At 49.3% G+C, this 25,780-nt stretch overlaps 2 protein-coding genes across 2 annotated transcripts; one reads left to right on the top strand and one right to left on the bottom strand.

The window, feature by feature from the left end:
* Positions 1 to 539: 539 nt before the first annotated feature.
* On the bottom strand, positions 540 to 9,061 carry LOC309593913 (uromodulin-like; the record flags this gene model as incomplete). The annotated part of the gene is made up of 9 exons (XM_082319064.1): positions 540 to 640; positions 1,314 to 1,458; positions 1,895 to 2,054; positions 2,723 to 2,968; positions 3,542 to 3,702; positions 4,287 to 4,492; positions 5,275 to 5,442; positions 5,978 to 6,044; positions 9,026 to 9,061. The coding sequence occupies 9 exons, from the start codon at positions 9,059 to 9,061 to the stop codon at positions 540 to 542; spliced, it is 1,290 nt and encodes a 429-aa protein (XP_082175190.1).
* On the top strand, positions 8,139 to 23,504 carry DRC7 (dynein regulatory complex subunit 7; the record flags this gene model as incomplete). Its single annotated transcript, XM_082319626.1, has 18 exons — positions 8,139 to 8,178; positions 9,295 to 9,439; positions 9,846 to 10,029; positions 10,887 to 11,012; positions 12,191 to 12,385; positions 12,721 to 12,873; positions 13,199 to 13,417; positions 14,149 to 14,277; positions 15,213 to 15,288; positions 15,834 to 15,962; positions 16,813 to 16,941; positions 17,599 to 17,825; positions 18,715 to 18,930; positions 20,033 to 20,143; positions 21,269 to 21,379; positions 22,443 to 22,637; positions 23,130 to 23,269; positions 23,414 to 23,504. The coding sequence occupies exons 2-18, from the start codon at positions 9,306 to 9,308 to the stop codon at positions 23,502 to 23,504; spliced, it is 2,565 nt and encodes an 854-aa protein (XP_082175752.1). The 5' UTR covers positions 8,139 to 8,178; positions 9,295 to 9,305.
* Positions 23,505 to 25,780: the final 2,276 nt, after the last annotated feature.

Raw genomic sequence — 25,780 nt, 5'->3', positions numbered from 1 at the left:
TGGGTGACTCTCTGGGGAGGAGGCAAGCAGGAGGAAGGAACCTCTCGTCCCTCTCCTGCACTCCAGGTTTCTGGAAATTCATTCGCTATTGATAAGACCATTTCAGAAATGCCTCGATCCCCTGCTCTGCACAGTGGGGTCTACCCCTGCCAAAATCAACCACCTGCCCAGGGTAAGGAAGACTCTGGGCAGAAAACCTAGTTACTCCTCTGCTCTCTGCAATCTCTAAGCCAAGCCCAGAGGCAGGGCTTGCTGCAGCTAGATCCTGCAGAGCACACCACCATGCCCTCACCTGCTTTTATGACAGAGCTGCTCCTGCACCACAGCTTTCTTGGGTACATGTTTCAAATCTAGAGAGTGTGGGCCAGGAGGGGATGAGAAGGTCCTAAGGATGCTACAGGGAACAGAAACACTCTGATGTGACTCATCCTTCAAGCACCATTTGCATCCAACTATCGCCTCCTTCCCAAAAAACCACTGTAAAGACACAGGCAAGAGCCTCTCTGCTACTGCCACATTTATTTGGAAACAGCCATTTTCTACACTGTTCGCCGCCTCATGCTGACAGCCACAGCAGCCACAGTGAGCACACCAAGCGCACACAGCAGGATAAGGGCCCCAGGGAGCCATAGGCTGGGTCCTGCTGAAGAGAAAGGTTGGTTACACATCTGGGTCCCCCAAGCCAATGCTGAGCCCTGGCACGGCGTCTCCTGGCCGGGGGCAGATGCGGGGGAGGTCATCTCCTGTGAAGGGTAAGAGCCGCCAGAGCTGGGGGCGCTTCAGGGCCCTGAGGGCGCTAACAGGACTTGGTCACCCCAACTGGCCTCACCTGGGGCCTCCACCCACACCTGCTGCCCAGGGGCTCCATTTAGCTCAGCATTCATGTCTGGTCTGAGCTATGCTGTAGGTGGGCCTGCCCCCAGCCCTGGTCCTGGACCAGTGCTCGGATCTCCTGGATTGACATTGGTGCTCAGAAGGAGCCTGCCTTTCCAGGTTGATATGGAGGTCCAACATTGTGAAAACCCAGCCTTCCTAACCTGAGGTGCTGCACCGACAGCCTTCTGGCTCCTGGTCCCTTCCCGCCCAGCTCCCCTGCTCAGCCTGACCTGTGCCTGGTACGGAGATGCTCACGCAGAGCTAACCTCTCTGTGCTGGTTTAGCTTCTGGAGCATGCCGTGCATGGCCATACCTGAAAGACTCCACGCTTCTGTGCAGGGCAGTGATTTTAGCAGCCCTTTTTAATAACCTGGCATTGCTAGAGAGTTGCAAGGGTCTGTGAGCTGCTTGTGCCCTCCCTGGAGGGACATACATACCCCCCAGGTCCTGTTGGTCAGTCCTGGAATGGTGGGTCTCTGCTCCCAAAGAAGGAGCAGCCAGCACGTGGATGGGCCCATAGGAGACAATCTTATTGTAGTCATCTGCCAGCGCCCGCTTGCTCCTCCAGTGCCTGGGGCATTGCTGTCAACAAAGCCAAGGGAAGGGTGATGGGACCAGAGGGCAGGGGAGAAGCCTGCTCTGGGAGACAAGAGCTGTCCTGGTGGTCTCCCCCTGGCAGAGGGACAGTTGGGGCTGCAGCCTGGGAGCAGTCAAGACCCCAGAGCATGAGAGGAGCTGGTTCCTGAAGGACCTTAGCCTGCTCCTCCCCAAGTCCTAGCATAAAGCTTCTCCTCCTGCAAATACCCAACAGACATAGGGAAGAGGGAAAGGAGCTCTGGTGGGTTCAAGCCCTCATACCTTTAGTTCAGGGCACTGGGGTGAGTTCCTGCTGCTGGGAGGTGTTTATTGTGCTGAGGCACCCGAAACCAGAGCAGAGCCCCTTCTCCAAACAGCAGGGCAAGAAAAGGGAGTTCCCCTGCCTGGACAGGGCACAGTGCAGACCACTGCGAGAGCTCACCTTGGCACAGGGCTCTGGGCTGCCGGGGAGACAGAGCCGGACATGGCAGTGCAGGAACACCTCGGGGTAACCAACAAACTGAAACATCTGGAAGCTGAACTTGGCAGTAGTGCTCTCTCCAATAGCGTTCAGGTATGTCACTGTCTCATCGTGGGGACACCTAGGACATGATGGCTGAGTCAGCAGGTGGCGAACAAGGGGGAGCATCCCAGCCTGGGACACCAGAGCACACAGGATTGGGTGCAGCTCCCAAGCTTTGCTGAACAGGACTATTTCTGTCTTAGTGCTGGTGGGGATGCCTTTCCTTGGCACCCTGCACTGTGCCCAGCTCAGGTAGGAGCTGCCACCAGCACAGGAGCTGGCTCTTGTCTTGCTCTGTGGGGCCACAGCTGCTCTGCCCAGGTGGCGTGAGCCTGGCTGTGGCTCCCACTTCCTGGATGTCCACATTACTGGCTTTAGCTTGGCTGCAGCCACCTCTAATGCAAGCTCTTCAGCAGATACCTCTATGCACATCCCAGCAAGGTCTTCCCTCTCCCCTCCTTGCCCTTTGCCTCCCAAGCTGCCAGGAGTAACGCTAGAGGGAAGGCAGCACTATTGGCAGTAGAGCAGGGTCAGGAGAGGGGGCTCAGTTCAGGGCAGTTAGGAGGCTCATCTATGGGGCTGTTCCACCTAATCAACGATGGTATCCACCATAGGTTCCACCTATGAGCAATGATGGTGTCATTGCTTAGTGCTCCCTCACAGCAACCTGCCCTTAGCATCCAGCAAAGAAATGTGACTGTGCTCATGGTGCAAGGAGACTGGATGCACTACGGGCACTCCACTCACCCCTTCTCAATGAGCTCGTGCCGCACATCCTGGTAGGGATCCACGCTTGGCGTGGCCCAGCAGTCCTCAATGCTCAGTAGGAAGTACTTGAGCTGGTGCTGTCCTTCTATCTTCAGCAGGACATAGAGCGTGTCTGTGATGGGGATGGTCACGGCTGGCAGGTGATAGGGCTGAAGGTAGGAGGGAGCCTTGTACAGTCTCATGCTGACGTTGAAGTGTCCTTCTCTGACCATGAACTGCACCAGCCTGAGAAGAGAGGTGAGGAGGAGAGCTCACGAGCAGAACGAGAAGGCAGAAAGGACATAGCACAAGTAAGGCCACTGGCACAGGTGCACTGACTCTGGATGTGCCTCTGTTCCCAGGTGAAGCCTCGTGACAGCTGGGCCCCAAGCTGCCTCCCAGCTGGTATGTCTGTGCTGTGTGTGGGCAGCGGCAAGGAGCTCCAGGGGGTCCCACTGACCTGCTGGCCAGTGAGGGCTATGAGAAAGGCAACCCAGGGGGTCCTAACCTGCACCTCCACAGGGACCTGGTGGGGGCATCTTCCAGTTCCCACCTTTTATTTTTTGGCTAGTTGGTTTCAAGCACTGTGGATAGGAGAAAAGTAGATTGTGCGTGTCCCAATTTGGCTCTGTCCCAGGCCCAAACCTTGTGTTGAAAAACTATGTTTGTAAGAGAAAGGGAGGAACCTTGATGTGGCATTGCTCTCAGAGCTCTCTAGTGGCTCCCCACAGCCTTTGCAGATCACCTCATCAAAGGCCTCTATTTTTCCATAAGCTCACAGATACCATGTCAGCAGCAAGGTGAAGAGGGACCACTCACTTGTCAACAGCAGTGAGACCGAAGGGCAGTTTCACCACCTGCTCGTAGGCGTACACGCAGGAGAAATGCACCTCCAGCTGAAAACTCCGGGAGATCACGCTCCCGCGTGCTTCCCGCTCTGACTCAATGATGTTGGAGTATGACACGTGAGATCTGTTTTGCTGGAACGACACAGAAATTAAGTCTCCAGACCATGTCTAAGTCCACAGACAGAGCTCCAAGCTCCAGTTCAGATGGTGCAACTCAGCTATAGCTGCTGGATATCTGCTGGGGTTTTTGCACAAACCCCATGTCCAGGGGCTACTGGCAACAATCACTGGAGGAGGCAGGAGTCAGCATACTGACCACAGGTAAGGACCCCCCTGTGCAATGCAGAGCTGAAGCACCAGTTCCTCTGCACCCTCCCTGACCCATGAATCCAGTGAGGGACCAAGGGGCTATAGCCAGGGCTGCAGAGCTTAGAGGACGCTGCCAGAAAGCTGAGGGCTATTACCAGCTAGTAAAGAGCACACTGAGACTTCCATGCTCTGCTGAATAAGACAAGATGTGCTGCCAGCAGGGGTTTGGTGGAGGCAGAAGAGCTTTCTGACAGCCCTCAGGAAAGCCTTCCAAGGGGAATGAGAACTTTACAGCACCTAGATATAAAAGGAAAAGCCCCTGGGGCTTCCTCTTCCTGTCTCCACTCAGCATGTCTGCTCCTTTCACGGCTTCAGAGCTATGCAGAGAGGCTCTGCTGGATCCTCACCTGAATTATTGATCCACAGGCAGTGTGGTTTTCACCTGTGAGAGTGGCTGCAAAAAACAGCTCACCCTCTTCTTCCCTTTCTGAGACCTTGCATGCCCGGTTCTTCAAGTGTACAAGCTCCTGGGGGATTTTCAAGAGTTCAAACACCTCCTTCCTCACCATCATCTTCATGTGCTCTTCTTCGCAGGCCAACTTCAGTACCACATCTGGGGGAAAAAGCCATCTGCAATAGCAATAAGGAAGAGGCCTGAAGGAGCCCTAGGTCAGCTATGGGATAGCACCGTCCCACCGAGCTCAACAGACCCTCATCCCAGCCTTGTTGGAGGCTGCTGGTAGGGCTCTCCAGAGACACTGGGCAAAAGACAAATCTTTGGGAATGCACAGAAGTTAATGATGTGGATCTGTCATTTTCTACTGGTTGCCTAAGACCTGCAGAAGTCCATGGGTGCCACTCCTCTGAACACACAGAGTCCTTAAGCTCAAGACATCAAAGGCAGATGTTGTGGGTCTGGCCCCTTTCAAGGGCTGTCTACAGAATCACTGCAGTTTGCCAAGGGCACCAGACAGCGATCCTCTCTTTCAGATGAACAAGACACAGTTTTTGGCCAGTGCCTGCAAGGAGCCTTCACTGTAACCATGCTGGAGTCCATGTGGTTGTGCCGAGACTGTGAGGCAGCTGTGATCCACAGCATGCCCTGCTGCCCTGACATAGCTACACCACAGCATGGCTTCTTGACAGCCAAGGTTTCCTTCTTAGAGGAATTAAGACTTCTGGGGAGGAAGGAAATGGCCTGTGACATGGTCTTGTACCAACGTGTAGTCAGGACATGGTGGTGGTGGTGGGGAATGCACTTGAACCAGGAGCTGGGACGTGCTCCTGGAGCCTGCAGTGGAGAGCAGTCATAACACCAGTGCACCATGCCCATCACCCTTCCCTCTGGTGCCTGTGGACAGACTGGGCAGGGCTCACCAACATTGCCAGCCCTACCTTGGCAGAATGCCCCTGTGAAGCCCGGTTTGCAGCTGCAAAGTGGTCTGTCCTCCATCACTTGGCAGTCTCCCTGGTGCTGGCACAGGTTTGACAGGCAGGGGTCCAGGCTCCTCTTGAGATGGAGGGCAACCCCCTGCCTCAGGCCACTTGGGCTCGCCAGATCACCTGCAGCAAAGGAAGGGCGAGTAAGCTGAAATGCAGCAAGAATATCTCCCCTATGAGAGACACGAGAGGGAACTTGCCCCACAGCATGAAGCCCTGCACAGCTCTCAAGGGCTGAGATCCTCACCTAGAGCCAGAGCAGGCACATGTGAGGAATAACCTACCACCTCAGCTTGCCTGGGGGGATATGACTGAGAGCCTGGGAGACCTCCTCAGCGTGGCCGTAATCTGGATTAGAGCTATGGAGCCTGCCACCAGCTAGCAAGGAGAGTGGTGGCACATCACAGCACCTCTGTCCATCTCCATGGCTTATATACTGTACATTGGCTGGGATGGAGAGCCTGAGGTTTCTGCCTATTTTGCCAGCTCTTGCACCCCAGTTCCTGCCTCCCCTGAGCCCTGCTCTGTTGTCCCCCCTTAGCAGCCTTCAGCAGTGTCCTGAATGAGGAACCTGGACATGGATCAGGTGAGGGTTTCACCTCTCCTTTCCATACTACCTGTCTGTGACCCAGCAGGGACAGTGTACAGGGAGACTCACTCTTGTTGCCTTTGCAATCAGTCAGGCAGAGGGCAGAGACCAGCAGCAAACATCTCACAGTCCTTTCCTGTAAAAACAAGCAGGCTCTGGGTAACTCAGGTTTTTAGCATGCTCACTGGAGATGTTTGCAGTCATTCAGAAAGAGCCAACCCTCAAGCATGGGTGCAATAATTTCTGTACTGTATTTCCTCCGAAAACTCTAGGTTCAATGGCACAAAGCCATTTCCTATACCAAAGAGACAGATCAACAACGCCTCCCCCCAACCCCACCAGGATAATACAAGGGTCAAATACTGTCCTGAATTTAGGTACCTATTCCAGAAAGAGTGGGTGGGAGAAACCAGACCTCGGACCTGCAGGGATGCGCTGGCAGTAATAAAGCCACATTTCAATAAGAACAGGCACTTTGAGTAAAACGGCACAGCTGAGGCATCAGTCCAGGCTCCCCAAAGAGGAAAGGAGTTTCCCTCTTCCCACTACAGCTTTTTTGAAGAGTTAGGATTTGCAAAAGGATCCTTGCTTTTCCAGTAACCCATATCCATAACAAGGAGACAACGGGATAAAAAAAAACCCAAAGCCTTGAACACAACTATAATTAATGCTACAAAGCCACAGATCAAGTTGATCTCTCCCATTGGTACAGATAATGGATTTCTTTAGGGAAATGAATGGCACAGTGCTGGATGAGCCCTGGACACTGGAGTCTCCTTATCAGAAACGCAGATAGGAATCAGCTAGAGCTGGTGGCTGGAGTGATGCTTTGCCACCCCTCTGCCCTGCAGGTGCACTGAGAGTGGGGCAAAGCCAAAAGCCCCACTCTGGTCTGGCAGCACATTGTGTACCCCCTCTGCTCGACCCTGAGCAGCTGTGACCGCTGGACTTCCAGGTGAGGAGGGTCTATTCCCTGCTCTGCTCCTTGCTCGCTGCAGCAGTCCTGAGAGGTCCCACCAGCATCAAGATCTCACCTTGTTCTCATCTCACTTACCATCACCAGGCCACTCTATGCTCCTCCACTCACCGCTGCCCTGGGTTGCTCTCACACTCCCTGCCGCGTGCCTTATATTGCTTTCAGGCAGCTCATCCTTCTCCCCCACACGAACACGAACACGTTGCCTCTGCGATTGCACAAGAGCCAGCCTAGCATCCTTCAGCTGCGGCTGGGGTGGAAAGGACTCTGTGAAAGTCCATCCTCCGGCACGGACGGACCTTCTGATTAGCCAACAGCTCATGAACGCTGACTCAATTCATGGCCCTGATGGGAACCCAAACAGGGGGGAGTGTCTGCAAAATCCCCAGGAATCTGGGGTTTTGTGCATCCAACTGGTTTTGTGGTACCTGCTTTTGACGCAGCAGTAACAACAGATACCACAGCAGCACATGCGAAGGCCAGATAACTGTGTATACTGAATACGCATGGTTTCGCAACCACAACGTACATTTGCTTCGGCTGTTTTTTTAATGACTTCTGACGTCTAAGATCTGGTGAGAAGTAGTGGTGAGAGATGGAGGGATGAGGGCTTGGTCCTAGCATGCTTTGTTTGGGAAACAGTAACCAGCTGCAAATAGCAGTAGTCACTCAAAGTGATGCTTCTTGATATATATTGACTATACTCTGTGCATTCTCAGAGCTTTAATTGCTGCAGTCACTATAACATAGCAGCAAATATGAACATCCATCCATACAGGTTTTTTCCTAACCACAATGAAAACCAGAAAACAAAAGTGTTTAGCACCTGACCCTGCTTACAGCCTAATGAACTACCAATTAAAAAAAAAAAAAAAATTAAAAAGGCCTCCTGCCACCCACTGCTGCCAGCTTTTAGGTGAGAATCTCTGCTTTCCATTATGTATTTTACAAAGCAATTACCCGTGACAGAAGCTTGCACAGACTCTTGCTTAGAGATGCAAAGGCAGTGCAGCCCGCAGGTTTGGAAAGCAATAAAGGAAAAGGATGAGGAATGGGGGGGTGGGGATTTTTTTTTAATTTTTTTTTTTAAAAAGAGAGCGACACTGGTGAGCCTTGTGATCTCCAAGGGGCTGGTGGCAAGGCCGTCTTGGTAGGCAGGGACTGGCCACTTTCCCTTCGTTTTGCAGAAAAATATTCTGGACAGAGAGGGCTGCCACCAGAAACATGCCTTCTCCCCGAACAACAGCGGGGCGGGTGTCGGGAGCTTTCAACCAGGGAGATGCTCAGGCCAGTGGTGGGGAGGGCTGGGGCAGCCGAGGGGGTGCGGGATGGGCACCTGAGGAGCCGAGGGGGTGCGGGATGGGCACCTGAGGAGCCCCGGGGGCAGCCTGGTAGTGGCCTGTCACCTGCCCGGGGTGGCGGGAGGCCGGGCGGGGCGGACGGTAGGCCTGAGGGTAGGCCCCGGGGGGGAAGCAGCGGCAGGCCCCAGGGGAGGCCCGGGAGAGGCCGCAGGCCCCCGCCGCGGCCCCACACCGCCTCTGCGGCAGGCGTTGCCATGGTGCGCCGGCCCGGCAGCAGCGGTGAGGCGGAGGCGGTGGGGCCGGGGGAAGCGGCGGGAGGGCGGGAGAGGAGTAGCTGCAGCCCGCCTGGTCTTGAGAGCCGTGGGGCTGAAGGAGCGGCAGGGGCGAGAGGCTGTCGGGGTGGTACGGAGGCCGGGGAGCAGTGCTGGGCCCCGGGACGGTCCCCCGTCCCGCCGCCCCCTGTCCCCCCCAGTGCAAGGTCTGCGCCTCCTTCTCACTGTCTGCTTCTCACGGGGTCAGCCTGACCGCAAGGAGCGGGAAACAAACAGCCCCCAACCTCTCTGAGATGTAAATGAATAATATAAACAGCCCTCCGTCCTTGGAGGCTGCTGACTGCTGCGAAACATCCCCCTCCCTTCAAGGCCCCTGAGCGGCCGGCCAGGCTCCGTGCAGCCCGCAGGCTCGGCCGTGGCCTGTGGGTAGGTGCCCAGTGGATTTCTGGAGCTGCTTTCCTGCTGGCAGCACCCCAGGCAGGATGGAGGATGCAGCATTTACACGGCCACGGGAAACAGGGGATGCACCATGACCTGAGACTGAATGTGGGGATGTACTGTGCCCTACCAAGCCCGGCTCCTCCCGTTCTTCTGTCTCCCCCATGCTTGGGGGGGGGGGGGGCAGGAACATGTAGCCACTTATTTACCAAGCTCAGCCCAAACTCAAATTCAGTGATTAGACTTTACTGTCACAGAAATGGGAATCACGCTTCTGGCTGTCTCAGCTGTGCTCACGTACTAAACCACTGCGGCCAGAGTGCGAGCACTTCTGTATTGCTGTATATCTGGGTCCTACCCCTGAATTCACCCTGGTGCATGCATTTCTGTAGTGCCCAGGAGGAGGCAGAATGGAGGCCCTGGAGGAGCAGGAGGAAGAGGAGCAGAGAGAAGAAGAGCTGAAGGCTTTGGAAATCAGTGCTAAACTTCACGACTTGGAGACGAAGGTGTCCTTGGAGCAAGTCTGTGTCCCAAGTGATGTACGGTAAGTCCCATGTGTCTCTCAGTTACTGGGATGAGCAGAGACGGTCCCTTTGGGTCCATGGGGAGATTGTACACGTGTGGTCCCCTTGCACAGGGAGGGGAGTGAGCAAGTTTCCCGTGCCTGGTGTGTTTGTCCAAGAGTGGGCACGTGTGAGTAAGACGGTAACTCACTTCATTGTACATTCATTCGCTGCTGTATCATGACACCTTATAAAGATCCCCTGAGCCTCTGGGTATATGTCAGCTTGCCATCACTCCAGAGAAGCTTGGCTATGTCAAAATCATGTCCTTAGATATGATCCATGTTTCTTCCCTGGGAAACAGGGAGCCCCTGCCATGTTTTGATAGGAGGTCATCTTGCCCAAATTGCTCCCGGCTTATTACCTGTGTCTCTCTGCCTCCTCCTGCCCTGGAAGTGATTTTGACTGGAGCTCCATTGACACGTCCCAGTTACCGTCCTCATACAAGACAAATTCCCTGAAGGAAAAGAAGCTGCTGCACATCGCTGACCATTTCCTCCAGCAGTACACTCACCTCTGCCCTGACCGCAAGCCGCTCTTCCTCCACCCGGTCAACGAGTGTGGCGTGGAGGTATGGGGTGGTGTCGGGCTGGGCCACATTCCATAGTGCCGAATGCTGGGGAAGGACAGCAGCCCTTCCTGCCCTCCCTCCTGGCCAAAGCGAATGGGAACCTGCTTGCTGTGCCCACAGCACTCTGAGCAGGCACACAGCACCCGGGAAACACCCTGGCTGTCCAAATCCACAAGTGCGTTGTACCATGCACATGGTGGTGGTGCCATGTAGGCTGCAGGCAGCTCACAGCCCTGCAGCGTGACGCTTAGGAAAGACCACAGAAACATAAAGGAAAGTAAAAGAAACACATGAAATAGATAAGGCTCAGGCTTAGTCATAGATATGGAGTCTGGATCCAGAGTTAGGTCTTATTCTGAACTTTGCAGAAGTTATAGGGAAGGAAGAAAATGCGGATGTTTGTGGTTTGGTTTTGTTTAGGACTGGGCCTAAACTGCACAACTGTTGTCTAGTTCTGGACCTGATGCTCCCCCAGGCATCTGGAATTGCTACTTTGGACCAGCTTTCCCCAACATTTATTATATCATTAACATAAAAGGCAAAAAGTGCTGGAGGATGTAAAAGCTGGAAAGGGCAGTAGTTATTTATCTTGCTTGAAAACTAAGAGAAGAATTGGCTCGCATCTGTAATGTGTTTGAGATGAGCTTGAAGTTTTAGCCACAGGCAAGCAGATGGCCTCTCAACCCCATGCAATTTCCGTCTCAGAACAGGTGAGGAGGGTTACGGATGCTGTTGATGTGCTCTAGGCAGGTCCTGAATGTGAGCTGCAACAACCAGGGGTGGTCTGAGGATGGCTTTGGACAGGAGGCTCTACTAGGCATCTGTTGGCTAACCAAAGTCCTCTTGTTGCCCTACAGAAGTTTGTGAGCACAACAGTGAGGCCAACCCTGCTGCCTTATACAGAGCTGTACCACTGGGATGGCTGTGCCAGCTTCGTCTCTGATTACCTCACCATGGAGCCCCTCAGGTCCCCTATCACACCGGTAAGAAAGGGCCTGCAGTCCCATCAGAAACAACCCCATAACGGAGGTGACAGAAGGGCCTCTCAGCAGGACACAATGTGGAAACCCCAGTGGCTGGGATTACAAAGGTCTTTGACCCCTCCATCATCCCCTCATTACTTAGGCAACCTCCCGATTTTCCCAGGCCCTGTGCTCTCTGTTTGGATCCGTAATCCCAGTACATGTACAGTGTTTTACCTGTCAAGCAATTAAGCACCATTTCTACAAGACTGGGCCTGACCCTGCTCTCAGTCACCCCGGATGACCAGCTGGTCTGCTGTCGGTTGCAATGGCTGACAGGCTTCCCCTCCAAAGACTAAGATGCCTTGGAACAAAGGAGTGTATAAAGCCTAGGGGATGATGCTTGACCTCAGTGGCCTGTTCTTAGGGGCTTTACACATTTCTGTCCCAATTTTAGGGATATTTTGGGGTGGGTGAAGGGAAATTTCTAGACTGGCAAGAAGGGATGATGCCAGAGTTGGGGCAAGTTCTTGGCTGGTGTGAATCAGCTAAGGCAAAGGAAGCACACTCTTTGCTAGGAAGGACTGCTGATGCCCTGCAGAGTGCCCCAAACAGCCTCCACCAGCTCCATGCTGGCCAAGTGTGTCCCAGGAGTCCCAGGATCTCAAGAGGAACTCTGGCACTTTGTGACCACAGAGAATGTATCTCCATTTAGCAGATGGAGACTGCCTTGATCACCTAAGGTGATGTCTGAGATCTGGGAGTAGACTATGTAGAACCTCTCTATATGTGTGTATTCATCCCTTTGCTTGCTCAACAGTGAGGGCCAGAAGGGAATACGTTCCCTCTTTTGAACTATAATTTAGCTTATGGGTCTTTTGCTTTGAAATGCTGCAGACAGACCAGCTAGAGATGGAGGTAAGCCCTACTCCAGAGTTGTGGTTAGCATTAGGTTTTCAGCAGTTTGATGAGCTTGTCCTGGTAAATTTGTCACCAGATTTGGGGTCAGAATTTCCCCAGACCACTTTGGAGGGGACTTCTGGGGTCTGTGCCTTATATAGGAATTTTATATAACAGATTCCCTGTGGGTGCAGAGCCCAGGGATATGGGCAATGCCCTCTCTCTCTCCTGCTTTCTGCCTGGTGTGTGTTTCAGCTTCACAAGACAAGCACTGCTAACACGCATCTTTCTCTTTCAAGCCCAGTTCACTCTATTCCCCAACCACCATCCTGAAATACCAGCAAGGGAACTGCTTTGACTTCAGTGTGCTGCTGTGCTCCATGCTGATTGGGGCTGGGTATGATGCCTACTGCGTGCATGGGTATGCCACCCGCGAGATATGCACCCTGGATGAGACTCTGGAGCTGTGCCCACTGCTCAGGAAACCACAGGAGGTGAGACCTGCAGTGAGCGGGCAGGGAGGAGCCCAGCATGCATGCTCAGCCTGTTCATTTCCAGTGAGCTCCAGAGTTGAGCTAGGGGGAGCAGCTTCAGATCCACACTGGGTTTCAGTCTGTACCAAGGAGGAACCTCACCAAAGGGATCTTCTGAGTGATTTTCCACAGTTCCTTAAGAGGCCTCTTTGGCTTCGCTGCGTTCCCGCTCACCGGGTCCAATACTGCAAAGTGCCAAGGGTTGGGAACTGGGAGGTACTTGTAAGCCATACGTTTTCTCCTTTCTCTTGATCTCTGCTGGGTTTCACAGCAATACCCTGCTTTTGCGGAGACAGGTACCAAAAGAGGAGGTGAAGAAGTCCAACAAGTATAGAGTTAAGCCCCCACCGGATCTGCAGAGCAAGTTTGAGCTTCAGCAGGAGGCCAAGAAGAAGGCAGAAACTGAAGCTGCTCAAAAGAACAATGAAAGAGAAGAGGAGAAGGTCACGGTGAGTTAGCGAGGTCCACCTCACTGTAAACTCCAGGAGCAAGAGCTGAGACACAGGTAATGGCTGACCAAAGAAAGGAGCTCACCACCCTCCACTGTGAAGTATGACACAACCCTGATCATGGCCATGAGCACTCGGCCTCTGGGAACACAGTGTGTGCTGGCACAGGAATATGTACTGGGTATGTACTACCTTACTCTTCTGAAGAGTGTTAAGGGCCTGGAGATCTTCAGCAGTGGGCAGAGGAGAGAATAAGATTGCCATTGGGTTAGACTAAAGTGACAATAAAATGGCAGTAATTACTGCTCTGTCCTCTGTGCTACAGGAAGTGGAAGAGCCTAAGTGTGACCCTTTGTATGGCCTACGGGTGCACGCATGGGTTTTGGTTCTGTCTGGGAAGAGGGAGGTTCCCGAGACCTTCTTCATCAACCCCTTCACGGGAAACAGCCACAGCACCATGGATGAACACTTCCTTGGGATTGAGAGCGTCTGGAACCACAGGAACTACTGGGTGAACATGCAGGACTGCTGGAATGGCTGCAAGGTAACGAGCCCTTAAGCACCCTGTGTGTGGGAGGGACAGTTGGGCCCAACTCCTGGGGAAGTCCAAGATCAGTGGTGATCCCAGTTTCCACTTAACTATTCCCTGTGTTGGCTCTGGTTGTGTTGCTCTGATTACATAGACTCTGGAACTACTCCAGGACACCCCAGACCCTGAGCTAGCAAATGCGGATCACACCTATTAAAACCCTACAGTGCTGGAATACCAGCTTTTAAGGCCGGCTGGACACTCATTCTGTCAAACAACAGCTTTTAAGGCAGAGGACATTTTGAGCCTGTCAGGAATGGCTCAAGGCAGGAAAGATCTTGATTGATTAGGCTCTTCCCACACCTCAGCTACTCCCCAGCTGATATAAAGTCTGGGAGGCAAGGGTCTGAGTTAGAGCAACTTTAAGCCCGAGACCTTGGGGCTATGCAAGCCCTGAGGAAGGAGGCAGAAACGTTTCCAGCAGCTTCCTCTCATCTGTGGCAGAGGCACCATGAGGTAAGGGGTCTGCAGCCCTCTAGGCACAGGGGCAGTCTTTGGGGTCCCACCAGCCAGCCAAGGGTCTCATGAGCCCGCCTCACTGAGATCCAGCGTCTGTCTAGAATCCTTTAACTCTCTGATGCCCGGCCAGGTCCAGAGCACCACAGACGTGCAGGAGCAGTGTCCAGTTTAGTGTCAGGCCCTCAAGACTGCCCTGTAGTTAAGTGGGTTTCTTCTGTATGGCCTAGGATCTCATCTTTGACTTGGGTGACGCTGTCCGCTGGGAAACTCTGTTTTCGGGGAGCAACAAGCCTCTTCAGCTGCTCCCAGATGCTGAGGAGGAAAAGGAATTACCTGACAGGGACATGGATGATATGGTGAGTGACCCAAATGATGGTTCTCGTGCAGTGGGGATGCTGTATCAAACTGATGTGTTCGTAGGCCCACACATGTCTGCCTGCCTGCTGCCCTCTCCAGGTCAGATCATTATTGCTGTAGCTAGGTTTTGATTGGCACTTTAGATTTTTTCTCAGTCTTGAATAGTTCTGATGCTTTTTGAAGCAGGACCCCAAGTGGTACTTCTGGTGTCCTAAGTGGCTAGGGATCTCTGTAGGCCTCCAGTGCATTTACCTTTGGGATGAAATAATTTAAAAAAATAAAATACAAACTGAAATTTTTCTGGACACTCCTCTGCTGGTCAGCACCCTGCTCTCCTGGCTGCTAGGTGGAGTTGCCAACCAGATGTAGAAATAATGTATATACTCTTAATATACCAAAAAATGCTGTGTACTGGAAGCAAAAAATGGTTTGTTGTCCTGGTGGGAGAACACAGCATGATAAAGCAGGCATTGCACCAGCACAGCAGGATGGAGGAACGCCAATAACAGTACGTTCCCTCCTGTTATCTACTCTCCTCAACCTGTGCCCATAACTGGAGAGCAAAGTGCCCTCCATAGTCTGCATAAAACAAGCTGGTCATTAGTTTGAATGACAATTGTCACATTCGTCCCCTATCCAGCATGAGTGTTAGCCAGAAGATCATTTCATTAGGCTTGAGTAGGGGTGTACTAGTGAGAGTGTGGGGATGCAATAAAGCTCTCCTTCCACGTAAACTGCAGTGTGCTGCTTGCCTTTGTCCTCAGGATGTGTGTGACCAACACAGCCCTCATAGCTGTGCCACCACGTTCCCCAGAACCAGTGCAGACTCGCATGAGCTGAGTTCTGATTGCTGCACTGCATTCTTTAGAATCAAAATGCTTCCTGGCACAGTAAGAGAAGCTGCCAAAAATGCAAATCTCTGCTTCTGTTTCAGCAGGAAAAGGAGGAAGAAGACATGAGTTTTGACATGCCTCCATCGTGGGTAGCCCCAATTCAGATCTCTCCCAGAGGTATGTATTCTTCCTTTGCCTTTTGCTTGCCCCCCAGCTAACCTTTTACTGGATTTGGGACATTCGTTTATCTCACTCAAGAGTTCTCCCTTCAGGGTGGACAAGGTACAGCAGTGAAGTGCGGTGGATGAAGGCAGCAACAGCTAGTGGTTTGAATGTCTGCACACAGTGCACTGTCTCATCCTGGGTGGGACCCCACCCACAGACAGACAGACAGACAGACTCACACTCACACTTCCACTGACACTCACTGTGTTTTCCTGCTAGCTGAATGATTTTGTGTGGGTTGGACTTCCTGTTACTGCTATGCACAAGGTACTGCCCCTGCATTTGTCAAATACCTGCTTTGGGAGAGAAAAGAGTTATTATACTATTATAACATTAAAGCACAACAGGCAGGGTGTGAACAGCTTTAACTGGCAGCTGAACGCAATCAATAAATGTACGGTTTCCCTTAGACCATGGTTTTCTCCCTCTTGAATTCTTTTCCCTTGGGCTGAGTACAAGGGAGTCCATTTTTCTGACACCTCTCTTGCCCACTGCAGAGTTTGAGACCCGCTGTTCCCAGGGGAGGAAGGTGATCCTGTACAAGAAAGCAAAACTGGAGAAATGGGCACCGTACCTGAATGGCAATGGGCTGGTGAAACGCCTCACCATCTACGCAGACTTAGACTGTAAGAGGGATGAGTGAACACACTGAATGCACTGAGCAAACACACCCTGGGGTGTGCTGATGGGAAGGGGGAGGCGGTCCCCTTTCTGGCAGAGTCTCTCTTGTGCTTTCTCATCCTTCTTTCACATTTGTGGGGGACTTACCTACCACATCTTCAAACACTTCATCATGCTCGCTGTCTGTCAAGCACCAGAGCTTTCCAGCATTGCTAGGGGGTTCCTGTGAGAGTTTTAATCTGGTTACACCCAATGGTGAGGCTGTTCAGTGTCGCAGGTCAGCTGCTTGGTCAGCTGCTTCTCTGCTCAGTCTTCAGAGAAATGGAAGGCTGGTTTGATTTGATCCAAAAGTATCACTATTCCCATTGGTGTCAACAGGAGCCGTAGAAAGGGGCAGCTATGAACAGTGGATATTTCTAGACTCCAAAGCATTATTCTTCAACAGCTGGCCCAAGAAACTGTGCAGATTCCTAACTGGACATACAGTACTGAGCCCTCTCAGATAGTGTAATGCCCCTATCTCATTTCTCTTCGCTCCTGACACTATCATTAAGTATTTGGGATGGAATTTCTCTTGCCATCCGCCGTGCCACCTTCTCCTGCTGAGCTGATTACTTTAGTTCTTGTGATGGAGAGGAATAAACCCTCTTAAGGTGTAATTCATCTACTCAAACGTAGATAAGGATTCATCTACAAAATGCCCCTGTGCACAGGGCCAATTCCAGTGACTATACGATGTCTGCTTTGGCTGTATCAGGAGCACAGGGTGCTTGCCCAGACACAGAGCTCATCAGATGAATCTTACCACCTCCAACAGAATGACGTAAGGTTGTGAAGTGGTTTGTCTCCTGCCAGGTACTGAAGTAGTGGAGGTGAGGGAGTGGTTCAAAAACCGAGAAGACATGTTGGATATGAGAGAAGTGAATAAACAAAGACAGCTGACCACAGAGTACTTCAGCCCAGGACACCTCCTCGGCCTTAAAGGTATTCCAGCTCATCTGGGCAGCCACTGCAGCTGATGGGACGTCACGTGGATCCCTTCTAACAGTGGCAAAAGCCCAAAGTTTGGGGGGCAGCAAACTTGTGGGGTGAATCGCCGAGATAAATAACACCGTCTCCAGTGGAGAGTAGAGAATTGGGTTGTTGGCTTCCAGTCCTGGACAGTGCTGCCCCCCAGCATAACAGAAGAAAAATACATATCTATCACATATATAGGGTGATATAGTTTACTTCTACCAGAAGAGGTGATAGAAGTAGAAACTTTCTCCTTAGGATTATGTTTGGTCTCTCAGTGTTGTGCAGCTTGGGGAGAGAAAGTCCTGCATCAGATCTGTTGCTAAAGCAGCATTTTGCCCAAAGAGGCTGTTCCCATTCCTGGTTTGGGATGAGCAGGGTCCAGGCTCCACTCACTACTGCCTTACTGTGTAAGGAAGGCAGTGACCCTGCAAAGGTGTCCTGCCATCCTTATGCTGTGGCATATTGGTACACAGCAGTGAGGAGATAACATTCCCTTCTTACACTCTTATGTGCATTTGATTTATTGGCTGCTGAAGAAAATGAGACTTCCTCTGGACACACTTGTGTTCACTGTATTATGGTTGCTAACTCTGAAAACATATGCAAACTCTCTTATGTCCTTAGCTCACACCTATACATCGCTGGAACCAGAGACTGAACATACAATGGAGTTTTACAATGAGGCGCGAGTTGATGGCCTCCAGAAACGTGTTGAAAATGCTAACAAGATGACAGAGTACTTCGTGGGGCGGGATGACTTCCTGCACATCCGGCACATGGAGTTTGGCAAAAGAGGAAAGAAAATACACTTGGCTGGTACCAGAACTGACATTAACTCCCGGCCTATAGTGGTACGGCCAAGGCAGGAACAGAAAAATATCTGTCACTGTGATATTTATACTATGCAAAACATACTGCCTAGGGCTTTAGGTTCATTTTCATGGGCACAGCCAAGGCAAAACTGCAGATGAGACATCCAAGCCTTGTTCAGCTGCTGTGTCTCACAGTTGCTTGCCTGACAGAGAGCTACAGTGTGACCAGTTGTCACAAACTGCATTGAGCAGCTAGAATGAAACTAAGAAACTAAGACTTGGAAAATGCATGTCGGAGGAAAGAAAAAAAGCTTGACTGATTTTGGAATGCAGTCTTCACAAGACTCAAAACTAGTCAAATGATTTCACGTTCTGACCCCAAACTAATAACATTTTAGGTTCCTGATGAAGTATCACATCACTCTGATTTGTTACAAGCAGGTTATCTACCTCTTCCTCTAGTCAGGTCTGATTTGGAGAACAGAAGAGGGAGGAAATCTGACATCTGGCAGTATGGCTCAGACACTTCACCTGCCAAGACAGAGCCATACAGTGGCCTGCCTTTGGACCAGCACCCAACACGCTCCTTTTTCCTTGCCTGTGTTGGGGAATGTAGGAAACTTTGTTGTTCTCCAAAATACCTTGCTTCCTGCAGTTCCCTCAGGCAGGGGTGCATCCCAATCTAATTTTGAGCTTGGAGAGCATACTCAGCTGCACAAGTAGGAGACTTCTGTATTGCTTTAAGTAGCTTTGTGGTTTTTTTCTCAGGCACAGGAAAGAACAGTAGGACCATGGGCCAAGAGATGCCATCGTAGTCCAGACAGAAAAGCCCAATTTTTACCTTGGGTTTTTACCCAACTCTGCAAATCTTGCCAGTTTTCTGTGTTGTCTAACCTGCTTCCATCTCTTTCTTTTCACTCTTCCTTAGCAAATCAAGGAGTGTTTCCACAGAAACCTAGAAAAGCCTGCTGATGAAGATGTAGCAGAACGTATCTTTCTGATCACAGAGGAGATGATCCACCTGACATATCACCTCAAGGATAAATACATTACTGCCTCAAAGAAGGATTTCTTCAAAGCAGCAGAGAGGGATAGGAAAGGAAATGAAATCGTCATGACGCCAGAAATGTGCATCACATACCAGGTATGGACAAAAACTACTCATATCTTGAAGTTTTTCTAGATTACAAGACACAAAGGGGAAGGTGAAATGTCAGTGGAAGAACTCCAAGCATGACATATTCCATGCTACCCCTCTGCTCCATCTGCACACCTCCCTCACAGACAGCCTCCAGGCTGACAACACGAATGCCTCTGGAGATGCACTACCATGCTGGAAGGGACTGGGCACGCAGGGCATAGTGTAGCATGAAAGGCTTGCTCTAGCCATGCCTGAGGTCATCTTCCCAGACTTGGTCATCAGACAGTGTAGACACAGCCACTGGGATCTTGTGAGATGCTTGTTCAGAAACTGTTGGGCTCAGTCCTGTGGATTCATGGCAGGGAAGCTGAAATTTCTTCCTCTGCCATTCTCTCTTGAGGAAGAGACTATACCAGAGAAGCAGGCATCCTGGCTTCTAGCTCCAATTCTGCCATGGACTTCTTAGGTCACATCATTGCTTAAATCTCCCAGAGTTCACCCTGCAGATGCAGAGCAAGATGCTGAGGCTTAATGCATTGCCGATAGATAGATAGCCTTAAATAAAAATATATTCCCAAAAAAGTGGAGTGCTGTCATAAAGCCGAATTCTCTCAATCAAGGCGGGGGGGGGTGTGTGTCACTCCACTAACATCATTAATGTGAGTCTGTAACCAGGGGCAGAAGTCTGCCAGTAAATTCTGCAGTCATGCTGCACAATTACACTTAGGAAAATCAGAGATTGCAAATACAGGATTTTTTAATGTCATGCACATTTTTTTAAAGTTTCTATTTCCTCTTGGGGAGAATACACAGAATGCAATTGCTGGAGTGCCATCCTTTCATCTCTAACCCTGCAAAACCCATTCCAACCAAATAACAGCAGCATCAGCAAAGTGCAAGATGTGCCATCTGGCTCACATTGCTGATGGATTCAAAATCGAAATGAAGTCTAATAAACTGGTGACCATGGGTTAGATCTTCCAATGGTGGGAATCAGTGTCACTATATCAACTGAAGCAGAATTGTGCCAACTTCTGTTAGCAGAGTACCTGGTCCCATGCACCCAGAGAGCACTACTGCCTTTCACTAGCTTATCTGCTTCCAGGCGGGGTCCTCTGAGAAAGACAAGAAGCTGCTCCATCTGTACAAATTGTTGCAGGAGCTAACAGAGGAAGAGAAGCAGCTGAAGCAACAAGTCCGGCAATCTGAATCAGAGGTAACAGGGAGGTGTCCACACTGTTGTCAAAGTTGGTCAGGCATGGAAATGGTTTCAGCTGACTGGTTGCCAAAGCATCCTCAGCATAAACTGTGATAAAAATAAAACTCTGGTGTCACAAAGCTGGTCTCCATGCTGAATTACCAAGCTTGCAACCCAGTCATTGTTCAGTAAAGATGTAGCTTTAATATATTTATGGAGAGTCACACACTTTCCAGCTCCTGCTCTTACCCTTCATTCTCTGGGAGGAAGACAGTTTCAGAGAGCAAATGACAGCATATGAATTGGGGAATCTAGAAACATATCTGCCTTTTGCCTGGGAATGAGACCAAAAAGAAAGGATATTGTATGTAATGTTGTATCTAGTTGCTAGGCATTTCCAGGAGGTCCTATCCGAAATATCGAAGTGAGTTTTTGTGGAAGAAACTGTAGAGAAACACTTCATAAAATACATTGCTTGTACTGCTAATCACACTGTCACCCGTGTAACAAATCCATGTTCTTAGAAGTCTTTGTAATTACTTCATGATAAATACAACCATTCTAGCAGATGGAGGCAAAGCTATTGGATTTTTTTTTTTAAATGTTTTTGTCAGGAAGAGGAACCCCTGAAGGAGCTGGAGAGGGAATGCTCAACGGTATTAGCACAGAATACTAGGAATAATTAAGAACAAGATTGCAAAAGTCCATTTTTCATTTAAAGAAATTTGAGGCTAGTTCACTGTGACCTCATGAACTACCTTGCCAAATTTCTTAGTCTTGATGTATTAGCAGACAAAATATTCAGATTGCTTGTGCTGTATATCCTGTTAAGACAAAGAAATAAACCAAAGCTATGAGTGCAATTTCAAAAGTAGTGGCAAGACTCTGACTCCAGATGACCTTTCTTAACAGAAGATATCAACAATTGTGTTCAAGAATTTCACACAGAGCAGCAATCTAAAAATAAGACCACTATTAGCTTGATCTATCAGCAGGATATTAACATATTTGTATAGATCTTCTATATTTAACCTTATGCTACAGTTTTTGTATGCAGCATCTGCTCTGTTAGCAGGTCAAGCATGTAAAAGTACTGTCATTTTGTGGGAAAGCTGAGGGGTCTTTCTTCTGATTTTTTGGAAGATGTTAAATATTTTGAAGATCTGTGAGAATGAAGAAACCACTGTTAAATTGTCAGTTTCAATTTATGACACAGAAAGGAATGAAAAAAGAAGACAACAGTATGAAGCCATGGTAGGTAGACTTCATTAATCCCAGTATTTATTATATGTACACAAAGAAATCCAGAGTAAGCTTTTTCTGCCTGAGGAATTATCTCTAAAGAGCTTTTAGTAGCATTAAAATGTACTGGGCCAAATCCCTAGCAGGTGTAAGTCAGCACAGCTTCAATTGACTTCCCATGAAAATATAATGTTATCATGCTATGACCTTCTGACTTTCTGACCTTCTGACTTTCTGGAAAAACTCACATCACCGAGAAAGATCATTGTTTTATTTTGTTTAGTTAATAAATAAAATAATTAACAAGGATTAGTTGATAATAGGGATTATGGGGGGAGTATGATAATGGATTCCAAGCTGCGTCTTTCTAGCCAAGGCTTATTTTGTTAGGCAAATATGCACTTCTTTGTGTGATATGCATCAGTTGTTTTCTTAGTTTTCATTATTACTTGCAAAGCCAATTTTGTTCCAGGATCTCTGTTGAGGAATTAATACCTTATGAATGTTCTGGACAAATACAAAAAGGTACAAGAATAGTTACTTGCAATTTTTCAAGACCTCCAAGATGCTTCTTGTGAATGGTTTTTAGACTGAGATTTCCTGAATAGAGAGGTTATAAAAGGTGATAATAGGTTTTACATGCCAAACTAACGGCGTGAAACACAAGCAGGGTCAAAGATGCAAGAACCAGCTATTTGCCAGCCTACAAGCTGCTATCACTCAAAACAGCCTGTCCTAATCTCTTTCTGTCCAAATAAAAATGCATTTTGTAGAGGCCTTCTTGCACCTCAGTGGGTAACACGTTTTGTGTAAGAGATGTCTCTACAATCAAGGAAATTGGGAGAAATGTTAAAAAGGACGATAGAAAACAAACTACAGAAGAACAACTGCATTGGGAAAGGGTTGGTGTGCAAAGCTAATGCATAGCAGTAGTTTTGAACAAACTATAGGAAAAAAACCCAAACATTATTTCCTCCCGGGGGGGGGGGGAGGAGTTTTGGCCTTTGCTTTATCACAGGGTGTTTGAGGAAACAGGTAAATGGGACCATGACTTTTTCTGTCCTTTCCCCTCCAGAAGAACACAATGGAGGATGAGCTCCTGGGACAAGAGGAACAGGATCTGGATTACCTGGCACCTTTTCTCATTCAAATTGGCCACAGAGAGAAAATGACCAAGAAGCAGGCCCTGCGAGTCAGAGATGACTGCCTGACTGATTTTAAGCATCGTCTCATTAATAAAGCTAACATCATCCAGGCTCGCTTTGAAAAGGTATTCCCAGCCTTGATCCAGGATGTGTTGTTACTGGAGTCTCTTCTGTACTGGCAGAAGGGTACCACACATCTCATTGTGACGGCAGGCAAGAAACAAACCTCCTTTGATTACTTTGAGAGCCATAAACATGCCTGTATATATATTTTTTTTATTGTTAGCATGTGAGATCAAAGAACAAAATAGCTCCAGGGTGAAATTTAGTCCCCATCTCAATCAGAGCTGATTTGGTTCTCCAGTGCTTCTTGACTCTAGTGAGGCAACACATTCAGGTTTTGCTGCCTCTCGCTGTTCCACATGTTTTGATTCCCCTTGTTTTCTTGTTCTGTGAGACCTCATCTCAAACTTATTGCCTCCTATGAAAATAATCCAGCTCGGATTTGTGGCTTCCTTCATCTCAGCTCCCTGAACTTTGAGTTGCACTTTTGTGTGCCTTTGCTCCTTGCTCTCTTCTCTATTACTTTGACTTCTGGTTGCTTGCTCCCCCAACAGGCGGTGGAAGAGCTGCAGAAGAAGGACCAGTGGTTTCAGGAAAACCAGAATCGGCTCAGCGCAGAGGAGGAGGAGGACTTCCTCGCCCGTTACTCTGAAACCACGTTCCATATCCACATTCTAGCGCTGAGGCTCAACAGGTATTGGGAGTGACTGCTTGAGTACAGTGCCCAGGGGATGTCTGCAAGTTAGCCCCCAGGAACTCAGCACTGAAGCTATTCTGTAAAATATTCTACTTGATGTCCTGCTGCAGTTTTTCTCTGATATCCCCCTTCTTGTTCTAGAGAAAAGCAGACGGCACCACAGAAATACCTTGCTCTTGAAGAGAAGCTGCGCAAGGATCCTCGCCTAGCTGAGCACCTCAGTCATGCCTGATTGCTTTATTCCTTCACACCAGACACTGGAAGGCTGAAGCCTGTTAGAAGCAGTCTGAAAAAAGCGTGGAAAGGTTTTCCTACTTGCCTGCAGTAAATCTTTCATTATCATCAGATTAATGGAGATTTTAATGAACTTGTAGCATTACGCTCTTTTTCTTTTCCCTCTTTTGTTTTAAGGCCCATCTACAATTACATCAATTGTCTTCTCATGCAATTCCATCATATTTGAGACTGAAGTCTGAATGAGACTTTAGCTTTAAGGTCTGCTTCAGAAGTTGCTACAAATTACGCATGCTGGATTGCAGGGCTTTTCTTCCGCAAACCTGCTCCCAAGCTGCTGACATCAGGAGCAGGGTTATGTGGGAATACTGGTTCTTTTCCAACATAATAATATTTTAACAAATTTATAATTTGGTTTTATAAGTAGCCCAAGCAAAGATTTTGAACTTGTGAGTTCACAACAAATATAAAAATTCTTTGACCTCATTTAGAGCTACCTATTAACTACAAAACCCAGGAAAGACTAAGATGCAAATTGATAAACTTTGGATTTTAACATCTTTATTTTTCTCTTTGAATGTCTCCATTCACAAATATCGGCAGACAGGGTAAAAAGTCAAGAGAAATCCAAAAAGCATTCCAAATCCAAGAAATTTTAGGTAATCAAGTATTTTGGTTAATAATCTTTCCCTGAGATCCACAAATGGAAGTCAGTATGTGTGTGCCATGTATTGGTATTTATAGAAGTCCCTGAACCTGCTAGGAAACAATTTCTGTCATCACCTATAGTACATTAGGCACCATGGACACCTATGGTGGTTCTACCTACGGTTCCCAACAGCTACAGTCTTCAAGGAGCAACCTCTAATGATCACCTTCAATGAAGGCTATACTGATTGCAGCTGGGGGAAGGCAGGAACTTATTTTGCTGTGATACAGCAGAATAAGGGACATTACACCTGAAATACAGCATGAACCAGAGCAGATTAAACTTATTGGTTTATGGTAGCTGTACATTTTAAGTGTAACAGGTACACTAAAGGGCTTTTACAGAGAAACACCCCCCACTCCCAACTGCCTATTTTATTTCAACAGTCATTTTCTCTTGCTTTGTTTCTGTTACATTTTAAGAGGTGAACACAATGTTAAAACCAAAAGCCACCATTAGCTCATTATGCCTAATCTGAATATCCTAGGTCATTAAAGTATACCAAATTACCCTTATAGAGAGCCCATTAATTTAGGTGTTGCTTGAAGGATGCACTCCATTTTAGGCTCAGAAATGGAGAGCAGAGAATTCAGCATCTCCTGTGGGAGACAGTTGCAGCGTTTGATACCCACCACAGAAAATCCCTGGGTCTGCCCGGGCCTCTCAGCTCCCCATTTTGGAGCTCTGAGATGTTTCACGACAGTATGTTGTGTTCCAAGCCATTCAACAACAGCAGCAGCCCTTTTCACACCAACACACTGTCTGACAGCTCTGCCTCCCTCTGTCAATGCTTGGCTAACTTGGCGACCTAGCACAGATAGAAACAGGCCAGGAAAGGAGTAACCTCCCAACAGCTCACTCTTTGAGATAGAGAGGTATTCCAATAAGAGCACACTACTGAAAAGGAACATCAGGAATTTCAGGAACTAGCCAAAACAATTTCCAAATCACAAGGACCGTGAACTGCTGAAGGACTGAGGGACCTCAGGGAACTGGGGAGAAAGGAAACCCTAAGATCTCTAAACAGAAAGAAAGAAAAAAGGGAGCAAGCAAGCCTGTGGTTATGAACTCATCAGTGTTAGTTCAATACTAGAAAAGACACCAGAACAAATTAATTTAAAAATCCTTTTACAGGCACTAGGGATGTAGCAGTTGCCAAAAAGATCAGCTAATGCATCTTATCGAGGACTAGCATCAAATGCATTTTATTTCCTTTTTTGATGGAGTAATTGGCTGCAGAGATAGGGAGGAAAGAGTAGAGCGGTGTGACTCCACCTCAGCCAGGCTGTGAGAGCACCCAGCAAGGCTCCACCGGGAGGAAAATCGACCCGAGGCCCCGGCGGGCCTGACTCGCCAGGGCAGCAAGAGCAAGAGGAGCTGATACTAGCGTTGCCAGGCAAAAAGACACAGAAAGGGGGAACCGCGGGAGCCCGGCTCCTGCCAGGGCTGCGCCCGTGACACCCGGCGAGGGGAATCGGCTCCTGCCAGGGCTGCGCCCGTGACACCCGGCGAGGGGAATCGCCTCCTGGAGATACACCGGCCACAGCCCAGGGGCGCAAGCGCCT

The sequence above is a fragment of the Platalea leucorodia genome (assembly GCF_965183815.1).
Source record: "Platalea leucorodia genome assembly, chromosome: 8".
NCBI lineage: Eukaryota > Metazoa > Chordata > Aves > Pelecaniformes > Threskiornithidae > Platalea > Platalea leucorodia.
Note: the sequence above shows the minus strand (reverse complement) of the source record. Positions and strands in the feature narration are given on the sequence as shown.